General features: G+C 37.5%; 2 protein-coding genes across 3 annotated transcripts in view; both read right to left on the reverse strand.

The window, feature by feature from the left end:
- Positions 1–1,300: 1,300 nt before the first annotated feature.
- Positions 1,301–7,012, reverse strand: LOC308687763 (interferon-induced protein 44-like). 2 transcript variants are annotated; one of them, XM_081360487.1, is made up of 7 exons: positions 6,788–7,012; positions 4,926–4,959; positions 4,394–4,595; positions 2,897–3,037; positions 2,593–2,788; positions 2,208–2,312; positions 1,301–2,034 (listed from the first exon to the last, which is right to left on the reverse strand). In XM_081360487.1, exons 1-6 carry the CDS (start codon positions 6,819–6,821, stop codon positions 2,227–2,229), a joined length of 693 nt encoding a protein of 230 aa, XP_081216613.1. In that variant the 5' UTR covers positions 6,822–7,012; the 3' UTR covers positions 1,301–2,034; positions 2,208–2,226. The 2 variants fall into 2 exon arrangements, 1 of the variants encoding a protein (XP_081216613.1); XR_014029793.1 differs by having other exon boundaries at positions 2,208–2,788; positions 6,788–6,955.
- A 5,090-nt stretch (positions 7,013–12,102) lies between these two features.
- The window catches only part of LOC308687754 (caskin-1), a gene marked incomplete at its 3' end in the record, with an annotated part of 55,562 nt that continues 53,420 nt past the window's right edge, over positions 12,103–14,244 (reverse strand). The window contains exons 20-22 of the mRNA XM_081360475.1: positions 13,423–14,056; positions 12,340–13,159; positions 12,103–12,199 (exon numbers count right to left, since the gene is read on the reverse strand). Coding sequence (XP_081216601.1) covers positions 12,103–12,199; positions 12,340–13,159; positions 13,423–14,056 — 1,551 coding nt within the window. The remainder of the gene's footprint in view (positions 12,200–12,339; positions 13,160–13,422; positions 14,057–14,244) is intronic.

Raw genomic sequence — 14,244 nt, forward strand, 5'->3', positions numbered from 1 at the left:
TCATGGACAATTCCTACTCACACTCTCCGTCTCTGCAAGATTCGGAAGGGAATGATTCAGATTTCTCTTGGCACAGCTACTAGAAGACAGACGGGTTGCTCACGTGGTCCGTAACGCTTTGCTCGGTTTGAGTCTGCGCGTCAGGAAAGGAAGTGCTAAGAAATCGCTAAAAATGGGCTTCACTTGTCTCAATTGAGTTCCAATGGGGTCGCTGTGTCCATTTCTTTTACTGTCTATGGTCTTTTCCAAAACGTTTTCTCAGGTGAAGGCTACCGCGGCACCGCCGGCGCCTACCGATAGCTGGGCCGGCCCTACCGTAACACGTCAGGGAGGATGGATGGGAGGAAGAGGCCAGGAGGTATGGAAGCTTTTTTTAAGCCACAGAATAAAACATTTTATAAGATAATTGCGGCTTTTTATCTCACAATTGCGAGTTTACATCTCGCAATTCTGACTTTATTTCTCAGAATTGCGAGATATAAAGTCAAAATTGCGTGAAATAAAGTCGCAATTGCGTGTTATAAAGTCAGAATTGCGTGATATAAAGTCGCAATTGTGTGTTATAAAGTCAGAATTGCGAGATATAAATTCAGAATTGTGTGAAATAAAGTCGCAATTGCTTATAAAGTCAGAGCTGCAAGATATTTAGTCAGAATTGTGTGAAATAGTCGCAATTGTGTGTTATAAATTCAGAATTGTGTGAAATAAAGTCGCAATTGCTTATAAAGTCAGAACAGCAAGATAGCCTATATAGTCAGAATTGTGTGAAATAAAGTCAGAATTGTGTGTTATAAAGTCAGAACTGCGTGAAATAAAGTTGCAGTTGCTTATAAAGTCAGAACTGCAAGATATAGAGTCAGAATTGTGATATAAAGTCGCATTATAAAGTCAGAATTGCGAAATATAAAGTCAGAATTGTGTGAAATAAAGTCGTAATTGCTTCTTATAAAGTCTAAGTGAATTATTTAACTTTTACATTATTTGTTAACCCATGGTATTAATACAAACTACACAATAGTAAGAGCTGAACTGTTGCTTCATTTATCCAATTTAGAAAAAGTGCTAATTTGGAATTCCACCTTGGAAAAAGTGGGCCGGTCTTGGGCCTGAAACTCCCGGGCTGAAAAGTGGCCCCACTCCGGCCCTGGCCCACAGGGTCATTTCTGAAACATGAAATGCCTCCCCGCTTTCCTAGTGAATATCAACCCAATGCACCAGTGTGTTCGGAATATTCAGTGCATGACTGTGTCTCACGGGGCAGTGTGGTTTTGATCCAAAAGACGATGTGTGAAGCAGAACGAACCAGGAATACATAGACTTTAATGAACAGAGAGAGTAACTACATAGGAAAAATTGCTCAATACTTGTCACATTTTCAAAACACTTCCCACAATGATCATGACAGTCTATCTGGCCTAGACTGTGGATAATTTATCATAATTTATTATAATTAATGCATTCATGACTCAACCGCCACCAGAACTCTATATACTGTACCTACTGGCACACCACATTTGCACATGTACACATACTCTTTTCAAAACTTTAAACTTAAGTTTAAAACCTAACATAATGAAAATCTGAAAAAGAAAGCCATCTGCTTAATTTCTAAAACTATAGTAATAACACACCAACACTGGAGATAACGATGGACCCATATGCAGGAGTAGGTTTGGGGGTAGTATTATAGGTTGGGGAAATATAGTTTGTACAGTATAAAAATTATGTCTATGGAATGTCCCCATAAAACATGAAAAGCAATGTGTGTGTGTGTGTGTGTGTGTGTGTGTGTGTCACTCAGGAAGGGCTGTGTGCTAGCGCCCTCTATTGGTCAGCCACCACAGGTTTTCATTCAGAATTTCTACTTTCATTGCTCTTCACTGACAATGCATCATTTGCCACGTGCACAATATGAGTTAGTGCCCTCAGAATCAGAACATCTATGTCCGCTTGTGTATCAATTTCATCGTGGTAGCTCTTCACGGGGAAGACGTGGCTCACTGGGATACCTGTACACTCAGGGCACTCCTCCAACTGGAGAAAAACAAACATGCTGTCAGCTGAGATGTGAACCTGTCAAACTATTATTCAGGGAAAATGTAAACTTTCACACCAGTTTCAACTGTAACAGAAGCAAGTATTTCTGTACTAATTCTGTAGTACAGAAAGTACAGACGGCATTTTTGACGTAATATAAATGCAATTACCTTCTTTTTTATCTTCTTGCTAGTGTAGATCTTCCTTGTGTCTTTTTTTCACCAGTGGACACCGCCCTTCATCCGCCCTTGTCATGATGACCACCTGAGGGATTTCTGTTGAATGTGACCATGAATACATATGTTTATTCATTGTGTGATACAGTTGAAGTCACAACATATGATTTGATGTATAAGTATTATACTAATATGACAATATCTAGATTAGTTAATCATTAAAACATGCTTTTATACTTTGTAACAAAGCATATCCAGACAGTGACTGACGTGATTATGAATCTTGGGACAATGTCATTAAGTCGCATGAATGAGATTTTTGACTTTGCTATGATAAAGATAATGAAGATCTCTGGCATTTTCTTGCTTTTATACTCGCCTAGTTCATTGGCCTTATTCTTAATATATTTAATCTTCTTAGTGACTTCATCATCATCAGTATCATTATCATTATTCACTGTCAGTGAAATCTTGTCAGCTGGCAGCACATAGACCAGGCAGTATGTCTGGTCCTGAAGGCTTGGATTACTTCTGTAGCCCTCATCTTGAGGAGAAACAGGAGAATCTGGATTGAACTGAAAAAAGGATGCATGAGAGAGAACAGTGACTATGGAGGATTGTTGAAAAACCTTTGAAAAATCAATTCACATGTACAAGAGTAAATGCAAAGGAATAGGTCTCACTTTGTATCTTTCCTTTATGCAGCCCTCCATGGCTTTGACAACGTCCTCTTGATGTACGCCACCCTCAGACTCCAAGCCCATGGTGTCAGTTAAGACAAAAGGCAGAACAGATTGTCCATTTTTTATGTAATAGGTTTTGTACTGTAAGATAAAAAATAAAAAAATAAAAATAACAGTGACAAGTAAATGATATTTGTCCATTTCATTATAATTAATTTGAACATCCATTAAACAAAGACCAAAACAACCAGCCCATATGTAAAAAAGGCATTTGAACCGGTTTTCTGTCCTTGGCACAGAAAAAAAAAAATTCAAAGCTTGTTTAAATTCTAGCAACACGTGGTGTATCTGATGTTAACAGTGTAAATGTGTCATCACAGTCTGTAAAAAGGGTCCATTGTCTAAAGCTGTATAAGATAAATCTGAGAGCATGACTTCTTTAAAAAAAAAAATTAATGAGGAAGAGTGAAAAAAAATATTTATAAAATATATGTAATGTGGGTCACCAGTCTTTTAAACTTGAGTATATTTTGTATTACAGTTTTTCTCGATTGTTTACACACATTTTCTGAAAGCATGCCTCATATTCTCAGAACTCTACACACAAATTAAAAAACACACACAATGGGCAAAACCCCTCAATTCTCCTGCAAAATGAAACTTTACATCCAAAACAATGTTATTTCTTCTCAAAATGGTATTTTGTTTTCAAATGACACATACAAACCATCACATGAATAGACATTTATAAGAACACTGGTGTGCTCAGTGTAAAACACTATGGAACACACTTCTTCTCCATTCATCATAATGATTTAGGCCTTTTTTGTTCAGTGTTACACTTACTACAGACAGTACAAACATAAGTGTGTTGTAAAATTTTGAGAATATTGTTTTTATACTCAGAACACACAAATACATGGAAACAAATATATTTTATTTTTCCCACAAAAACGATGTACACAGTGTACATCCCAACCAACACAAGGCTGCACATACAGTGGTCTACATACAAAACAACAGAAGAATTGACTGTATACAGTTACAGTAAAAAAAAAAAAAATCCAATGTTGGCATCCATTGCTCCATTGAAAAGCTCACCTGTGGCCCTTTTATGCTAAAGCTCTGATTGCTAATTGTAAAACTGTGTGACGGGTGTTTGCCCATGTGAAGAGTCAGTGTGCATATTTGAATGGCAGTGTGTTCCTTGTGAAAACAAGAGATTTTCTGCATGAAAGTTGTGTCAAAAACAGAGAATTGTGTGTAGTGTTTTGAAAAAAGTGTGTTTTAGAAGTGCAATCTGAGTATAAAGCAGGAATTGTGCTTGTAGTTTTAGCAGAATTGGCTCAGGGGGTTGGTGAATGAGTTACATTTTGTGGTCATTGTGTCTCAAGTACCAGTATTTGTGTGTCAACAATTGAGAAAAACTGTAAAATGCATATAATTTTGTAAACCACTTATTTTTATGTACATGCTCATAAATATGTTCATACTTACTAATTTTGTGAAGGTTCTGCTGTCAGATGTTTGGTTAACAAGGGCTTCAGTTGTGATTCTTTTTTGGAAAACACTATTAACTGAGTTGATGAAGCTGGACTTTCCTGATCCGACTCTTCCGATTACCAAGATCCTCACATGCTTGATATTTGGAGTGTCCAGCTTGAATTCTCTTAGACTTTTCTCCAATTGCTCTTCCTCTCTGTTCAGAAACAAAGTAGTAATGGTAAACAAGGGTGCCTTAAACATTCCAATTCATGAATTTGAAATGAGGTGGTAAAAAGGATGAAGAATTGTAATTCAACTTTCATTTTAAGGAAGTAGACTTAAGATGAAATAAAACTGAAAGAAAATAATAACTGCTTTCTAGTAATCAATGTTTGAAATCCTGCCGAGAGTAAATGATTTTTCTATTATATTTGACTATTTTTAATAAATTTAGGGTGGGCAAAAGTTTCTAGAAAACTACTCAATTTTAATGTTTACACATTTATAATTTTCCCTTTAATGTTGATAGATATTTTTCACTTACCCCCAGGGAGTTTTCCTCCATGGTTTGCCATATTCTGTGAAATGAATGTGATTCATATATCAATAAGGGCAATTTATGAAGTCTGTTCATGCGCAGCTTCTGGCACAAACTAACGTGGGGCTAGTTGCAACACATGGTTTAAAAATGTCCACACATAAAAGCATGACGATTTTGCACTTACTAGTTGCCATATCAACACTATAGAGAAAAATTTAGACATCTTTGGAAAATATTGCTGAACATTTAACCATAGCAAACGTAAATATCTTACTGTACTCAATTTTTCAGCTGAGTTTCTAGTTCATTTAAAATGACACAAATTTTATATTATTCTAATCTCCAATCTGTTATTTAGCAGTTTAGTTCTTTAATGCTTAGCTAAAGCCAGGTTTAAATGCGCAGGCTGGGCAAGTTTTATCTCGCCCACTATATGCTATTCTATGATGTTAGCAATGCAGTTCACGTGTACAACTTTTTAGAAATTTAATTGAGAAACCATTACAAACAGTGTGTGTGTGTGTGTGTGTGTGTGTGTGTGCCCTTATATTTATATTACATTGTGGGGACCAAATGTCCCCATAAAAATAGTAAAACCTGAGATCACATACATTGTGGGGACCAGCCAGCGGTCCCCACTTTTCAAAAGGCTTATAAATCACACAGGATGAGTTGTTTTGAGAAAGTAAAAATGCAGAATGTTTCCTGTAGGTTTAGGGGTAGGGTTAGTGTAAGGGGACAGAATATACAGTTTGTACGGTATAAAAACCATTACGTCTATGGAGAGTCCCCACAAAGATAGTGAACCAGACTTGGTGTGTGTGTGTGTGTGTGTGTGTGTGTGTGTGTGTGTGTGTGTGTGTGTGTGTGTGTGTGTGTTTCTGAATGTCTGAACATGTTTCTTTATCTGTTTGCCCACATTGTTTTGAACTACACTGTATTTGTGTTTTGCAGTATGTTCATAGTCAACCAATTTTTAACAAATGCCATTGTTTTATATGAAAAGTTAATATTCTATTTTAATAATATTTTATTTTGTCAAAATATTTTAGTTTGTCATATATATTTTATTAAATCAGATAAAATTTTAAACTGTCATACGGTCATGTTACAACATCCGCATATGGGGCATGTTGTCACAGTGTACTTCCATTCTTTTGGAGTAAATAAAGAAAAAAAAGTATAAAACAAGACCACATAGGCTAATTGTAGCCTAGACGTGTGAAATTAATGTGGGAACCTAAACATTGTAGAGAGATGGAGAAACGTAGCCACTAGGGGGCAGTTGAACACAGAACCGGAACAATGTGACGCTGAAGAATGAAGTGAAAGTCATGAACGTTTACATACATACATTGTCCTCAATATCAAATAGCGACGCCTTCTACAAACGCTTAATGTCACAACTGGTTAATGCTGTCTGTCAGTTGCGTAAGTTATTCTATCCACCTTTTTACTACGCCCCAGGACGCTTATAGATAGGCTATTCGTAATTTTACAGCCCATTCAGTCCAACTGACGGATAAGTAATTTGTTGTAGCGCAAACTTATTATTTGTTTTTATGAAGTGGAATTTCCCCAAACCGAAGAAAATTCTGCATTTAATAAAACTGCTTAAAAAAATCTCAATAGCCTACTTCTATTAATATTAGCACAGCGGTAGGTGCCTGTGTTGCAACATACAAGCCATGCGGATGTGCGTGCATATGCCCTAAAGAACGTAGGCTATTAGAAAACGCAAAGAAAACATAGATGTGTACATGTAACATAAGAAGTATGTGCTATGTCATGCTGCTCAGCCTGGAGTGTTTTAAGATAACGCAAACATAAATAAATACTGAATGAATTAAACAACAAAATCTCACCTAATTCTGTTTCTATTGATTGTGATCCTCCCATTTTTTATCTTCCTGTTTTTTCTCTTGTATTCTCTTTAAATACCAAGTCTATGATATAGGCCCGAGGTTATGTAAATTAAACAAAGGCAGGGATTACTAGAGAACTGCTCTGGATGTTTTCTTCTGTTCCTCTGTATAGCCTAATCATCAGGGGACGTATTTATACCTTTAGGCCTGTACACTTTCATTTTCACTTTTAAACACAACACAATAAACAATGTGTAGGCCTACTACATGTGTACAAGAACATGATGCATAAAAGTACGTCCAATTTACAGGGCACCAAAGGAGTACTGTTAAAATCTGCAACAGAGCAAAAGGTTTTATTTGTTTGTAAAAAGATTAAAAAAAAAAAAAAGATAATCTGGAATGCACATAGTAAATGTTGTTTAATACTTCTCTTTTTCTCTTCATGCAGAATGGGTAACAAATCAATTGCTAATATAATGTTAGCGATCTAAGTTGTTGATAATAGCAGCAGGGAACAAATAATCTTTGTTCAGATGAGATGTGGAAATGTTGACACATTGTAGGGTGTGTGAACAAATTTGGGTAAAATTGTTCTGATCTTATCAACATCTATGAAGCTACTGTAGGTTTGTGATTCTATTATAACATTGGCTGCTTCACAAGTCATGTTTTATGGTGTCATTCCCAAGCTATAGCCAGGGGCCCCGCTAGTGGGGGAAAAAGTGAGAGGGAGTACAGGCGGCCCAGAGCTATTGGGGGGTCCACAACATTCCTTGTGTCAATACTTTTTTGGCAAAAAGTATCTCAATCAACATTAACTCACCCTATATAAGGGAACTTCCCAAAGTGTACAGTTGTGGAGGTGACCATAGAAAAGTATATTTTAACTTTAACTGTTATTCCAATCTCCATTAGGGTTGGGTATCGTTTGGTTTTTTTTCGATACCGGTGCCAAATCGATACTTTTAAAACGGTACCGGTGCCTAAACGGTGCCTGAACTGATACTTAAAAAAAAAGAGAACCTCAAAACGATGGTGAATGACATTAAAGAACAGCTTTTTTGTTGAAAAAAAAAATCTTAAAATTTAATAGCCTATATTAAAATTGTAAAGTAAATATATAAATATCTCCTTAGGATACAAAAATGTACAACACTTAAATATTGGCTGTAATGTGCCTGACAGGAGGTTAAAAGAAGAATCCATGCCCCTTTCTCCTCAATATTATTAACTCGTCTTTATCTTTAGGTCATGTTCCAAGAACATTTAAATTGGCAGTTATAAAACCACTAATTAAGAAACCACAATTAGACCCAAATAACCTAGCAAATAGACCCATTTCAAATCTTCCTTTTATGTCCAAAATATTAGAAAAAGTTGTGTCTGCCCAACTGGGCTCTTTCTTGCAAGAAAATGACACCTATGAAAAGTTTCAGTCTGGGTTCAGGCCGCATCATAGCACTGAAACTGCGCTCGTTAAAATCACAAATGATTTACTCTTAGCCTCTGACCAAGGCTGTATCTCAATACTAGTTTTACTTGATCTTAGTGCTGCGTTCGATACTATAGATCACACAATACTCTTAGATCGGCTACAAAACTATACCGGTGTTCAAGGACAAGCATTAAGCTGGTTCAGATCATACCTATCTGACCGCTACCATTTTGTCTATTTAAACGGAGAAAAATCGATCATAACTCCAGTAAACTATGGAGTGCCGCAAGGATCTGTGTTAGGCCCTCTATTATTCTCAATATATATGCTGCCACTTGGAAATATTATAAGGAAACATGGAATTAGTTTCCATTGTTATGCTGATGACACTCAACTATATATTTCATCACGGCCGGATAAAAACGCTAAATTATCCAAATTGACAGAGTGTGTTAAAGATATAAAAGATTGGATGACGCACAATTTTCTTTTATTAAATCCAGATAAGACAGAGGTAATACTTATCGGTTCAAAAAACCACCCACAAAACCTCCTTCAATACAACTTTAACATAGTAGGGTGTCCTGTTACTTTATCCTCTACAGTAAAAGACCTGGGTGTTATATTAGATTGTAACTTGTCTTTTGAAAATCATATTTCATATGTTACAAAAACAGCCTTTTTTCACCTTAGAAATATTGCTAAATTACGTAACATGCTATCTGTTTCTGATGCAGAAAAGCTAGTTCATGCATTCATGACCTCGAGACTAGATTACTGTAATGCTTTATTAGCTGGTTGTCCTGCATCCTCAATAAACAAGCTACAGTTAGTCCAAAATGCCGCCGCTAGAGTTCTTACTAGATCAAGAAAGTTTGACCATATAACACCAATTTTATCATCACTACATTGGTTACCTATAAAGTTCCGTATTAATTACAAGGTATTGCTACTGACTTATAAAGCCCTAAACGGCTTAGCTCCAGTTTATTTAACGGATCTTCTATCGCCCTATAATCCATCGCGCTCTTTAAGATCACTAAATTCGAGGCTTCTGGTCATACCTAGGGTATCCAGATCCACCAAAGGAGGGAGAGCATTTTCACATTTAGCACCAAAACTCTGGAATAGCCTTCCTGATTCTGTTCGTTGCTCAGATTCGCTCTCCCAGTTTAAAACTAGATTAAAGACGCATCTCTTCAGCCAGGCATTCATATAATATTTTAATCTTACAGTTAAATCCGGTCTGTACTTCATAAACGCCAGAGGAGAACTGGCCCCCGACTGAGCCTGGGTTCTCCCAAGGTTTTTTTTTCTCCATTAGGTCACCTAATGGAGTTTTTCGGTTCCTTGCCACTGTTGCCTTTGGCTTGCTCAGTTGGGGATACTTAATTTGATTAATCGATTCAACAGTGCTATTGATCTGCATTACCAAACGTGGATGTTTTACACCAGAAACATACACTGATGTACTATTTTATTTTATACTGTGAAGCTGCTTTGATACAATCTGTATTGTGAAAAGCGCTATATAAATAAAGTTGACTTGACTTGACTTGACCTTTCTTTTAAAATCCCTCCAGAAAATTTGACACTGATAAAACAACTAGGTAATAATACAATAAAGAAATGTTAGCATTATTATGCATGCAAAAACTAACCAGCTATAATAGCAACATTGGCTCAACCAATGGCATGTGTTTGGGGTGGGACTATCTGTTTTTTCAACCAATGGAAGATGGGGGAGTGTTTGAGAAACCTGGTATTCTAAACAGTGCAGAAATAGCACACTGCATGCAGCCACTTTTTGTGATTTTTTTTTTTTTTTTCACAGAGTCTAAAGTTTTAGGCAAGAGTAAAGCATCTAAAAGTGAAACTGATTCTGTTTTATAAGATAATTCTGAATATTATTTTTGGAAGACAATTACATATTGTTATGCATATTTTAAGCTACCTCAAATAAAACCATAAAAAGTTCCATAACATTCCTTTAATATGATTCAAACCAAAATATAATGTGATATAATATATGGGCAATTATAAAATACTTTACAAAACTCTCAGATGTCACTATGGTTATATTCATAACAATTTATTTATATTAATTCCACATATTTTCAATGCTTTTTACATGGAAGAGGTCTTTGATGATTTTTTCACCAGGGTCAGACAAACACATTAGCCATCTGAAGGTTTACACAAAATAACAACTGATTATTACACAGTTTTACACTGTAAAAGTTTTTATACTCCAACATCTATTCCATTGACTTCGCAGGGTCATAATCAAGGACAAAATTGTCATGATTGTCGGAAAATACTCCGTTATGTTGTATCCCAGATGGCTGGTTTTAAAGTATTACTTATAAAGCTAAATTAATAACATGGTGCATGGATCAAAAATATTGCTCTGTAGTCTTATACATCTTGCAATGACAGTATTAAATTATCTAATTTTAGCCACTTGTATGGAATATGCAACTTCTTCTGTCAGCAAGTCTTTTTTGTTTGCATGACAAAACAGGAATAATTGCACTGTCCAAGAGATCAATACTCTCAGCCCTTACAAAAAGTACTGAGCTGGTACTGTGGTATCAGATAGTAATACAACAGTACTTGGTACTGTACCATGGTACTATATGATCACCATATTCATGTACTGTAGAATATACAATACATGGTCATCCAAGATACTTCAAAAATACCATGGTACCATGTCCAAAAACATGGTACATTTTTGTAAGAGAAGACAAACATACTATCTCTTTCCTAGAACTATAAACACACACTTCCTTATTCTCTCACTCTCAAACAGACCTCCCCTCCAAACACACAAACAAACACACACATAAACACTTATTAGAGCACATTAGGAATGAGCAGGTGTCTGTATCATTCCATATTGATGCATTCCATACTCTAGACTATCAATGATAACTATAACCTATATGTCATATATACACTACTCTTTTCCAGCGTCTTATTCTGAATTCTGTCTATGTCTATGTATTACACCTTGGGCAGGGTGGGATTTGTCAATGCAAAAACTACACTACACAGTCAAACATTCACACACACTGACAACAACAACAACAACAGCAACAACAATAATAACATACGTAAAGATTACAATATACCTCTTTAAGTCCAAAGCTTTTCTTCATTATACTTCAAGGGATCAAAGAATAAGTTCAAAAAAGTCATAATATTTTCAGGGTCATAAATGGGACTGTGCTCTTCAAGTTTCAAATCCAAACCAAGTGTTTTTCAGTAACTTGTCCAGCTGAAGACCACAAGGTGAAATTCAAAGCTCCCCTTTACTTGTGGACAAGCTCTCAGCAGAGATTTGGAAAAGAGCAATACAGCTTCCTAACATCATCAAAGAGAATATGATGTACATTTACTGCTCTTAGCACTGCCTTTAAAAAGAAATATTCATCGAACTCTCACCCCACATATTGTACACACATATACACACACTCACACATATAAGCATTTCTCTGCTTAATGATATTTAGAAAGCTTGTCACATAATCTCTCTTAAAATTGTGCTTATCTCTGGAAGCAGCAAGACAGCAGGCCGTATTTGCAGGTCAGGATATGTACTTGCAGTACCTATTCTGGCCACTAGAGAAAGACGAAAAGCTGGTGGAGAATGAAAAGGTGGAGAATGATGTTAGTCAAAATTTAGATCTTAGGCTTTTCTCAGAGATGCTCAATTGTAGACTTTTACACACATTAGAATGGAAGAGCTTAATTTGCCCTATCGAGATTCCAATACTGCTGAGGCATCAAAGTTGGTTTCGGTTGTCCACACTGAGAAAGTGAAGCTTGTATGTTTCACACTTCCTAAGGAATCTAATATATTTTTTCATTTTTAATCTAACATGGCATCCAACTGGTCCGCAAGGTCATCAAACATGCTGCCAATGTCATCGAGAATGTTAACTGTGCTCTTGTTGTCCACAATGGAGCTGAAGAGGAAAAGAAACAGAAAGTAGAAGAATGGTGAGTTTCAACAAGTAACATCATCATCATGCAATGAAGAGACTGCTAAGAGCCAAGGAGGAAGAACATAATTTGTTTTAGTGTCTAGAAACATCTACTTTTATACCTGTCATCCTTCTTAATCTTCTCCTCCACTACCTCCAGAGCAGCAGCCAGGGACGCACTGGTCTCCTCCAGTCTGAGTTGCACCATGTTCCCTGAACCAGCTATCAATAACCCTTGGCTTTCCACCTCTGTTTTTCCAACTCCATCTTGTGGTTCACCCTCTACTTGTGTCTGTCTGGCTACGCCTACCTTCCTTCTTCTCATTACCACCGGTTCTGCGCCCTCCCCTGTCTCTTTGAAATGACTCCCTGCTGAGGAACCTGAAATCAGGCCTTGTTCACCTTGAAATGTTGGATCAACCTGGATCAGACCTGCCCTTTCCATTCTAGCAATTCCGACTTCCTCTACTCTTTCTTGCTTCCTCACTTCATCTTCCTCTCTCTGTATTTCTACTTCTCTAAGCCTCTTTTGCATGTCTACTCCAGGCAACTCCACTTCCAGAGGGCTTGGGATGTCCACTGAGAGACCAGCCATGGAGGACCTCGGGGGCTTCACTGGAGCTGAACCTGGTGTAGAGGGTGTTTGTGGGGTTTGGGGAGTCTGGGGTGTCTGTGGGCTCTGAGCTGGAGAAGTTGCTGGACGTGGAGACAGCATGCTTCCCTCCATTGGTTTTGGGGTGACCGGACTCAAAGTCTGTGTTAGATGTTCCAGTTGTTCAATTGAAGCAGGGCTGAAGGAGGCACTAGATGGGCTGAGAACATCAGCCTGAGGAGAACCGGGAGTTCCAGTGGTATGGATTGGCTTGATTTTTACAGGTTTGGGCAGTGTAGGAGGTGGACTTGGCTTGGGAGATACTGGAGGGGGGATTTTCTTAATCTCCACTATAAAAAGACAAAGAAACCATGTAATGTACAACTTTACATCTTAAATAACTTAAATCCATTCAGAAAATATCTCTGTTGATATCAAGCTAAACAGAGGACCTGGTTTCATTGAACTACTGTCTAAAAATACCCATGAATTTCATAAAATGCATGAATTTCTATGTTGGCTTGCTAGGCTGATTTATGCTTGTTTGCCAGTTTGCAGGACAAAGGGTGAGATAATATGAGGAACACAATGACCTCATAGATAACATTCTTACCTGGGCTATGTTGACCTTCTGGTCCAGGTAATGGAACCCTCCTTGAAGGAGTTGGGGGATCGAATTTGCGAAGTGCCATTGCTGGTTTAGGTGAAACTGGGGGTTTTAGTATTTGTCTTGGAAGAGAGCCAAAGCTGTCATGTTGCAGTTCTGCCTCCCTACCACCATCTCCAATGCAAGCTTCTGATACAGGTCTTCTCCGAAAGTTCTCTAGCCCATCTCCATCAGTGCCGTTACTCTGTGGTGGAGCCAATGCTTTGGGCCTTCGCTTTATCGTACTCGTTTCTGTCAGGTTAAAATGTTCACTATCTGAATAATGTGGTGGTCGTGGTCTTCTCAAAGTTGCAGTGGCATCCATCCGTGACCACTCCTCTTGTGGCAGAGAAGAAACAACTCCTTCCAGATGAGTGATCATGGAACGTGGACGTGGCTCAGGGGCCTGTTTAATTGGATGGGATTCACAAGGTGCTGGTCCATGATGTGCGAGGTCCTGCATGGCTCGGCTCATCTCAGCCTCTTGTACATCATTGTCAGGCTGCTTTAGAGAGTCGTAAAATTCACTGATTGTGCGGCGGCGACTATCTGCGTCAGAATTCAGAACTTCTCGGTTCTGCCGAAGGAGGTTTTGGCTTGCCTGAAGAACAGGTAAAACATCAAAACTCAGTTAGGCATCAATACGTACCTAAGCATGTGTAAAACATTGATATTTAACTAATAAAAATGAGTCCAGGAACTTTTTAAGACAGTAAATAGGGACAATTCTGATGTCAGGTAGATTGAAAAAAAAATGATCAGCAATAATTGCTCTGAATCTTAAAGTTG

Source organism: Scardinius erythrophthalmus, assembly GCF_964197995.2.
Source record: "Scardinius erythrophthalmus genome assembly, chromosome: 3".
Lineage (NCBI taxonomy): Eukaryota > Metazoa > Chordata > Actinopteri > Cypriniformes > Leuciscidae > Scardinius > Scardinius erythrophthalmus.

Coding starts and splice junctions, on each gene's coding strand:
- LOC308687763 (XM_081360487.1), bottom strand. CDS start 6,821: ATGGGAGGATCACAATCAATAGAAACAGAATTAG. Junction 4,596..4,925: donor TGGAGGAAAACTCCCTGGGG/GTAAGTGAAAAA, acceptor GTTTCTGAACAG/AGAGGAAGAGCAATTGGAGA. Junction 2,313..2,592: donor GAATAAGGCCAATGAACTAG/GCGAGTATAAAA, acceptor CACATTCAACAG/AAATCCCTCAGGTGGTCATC.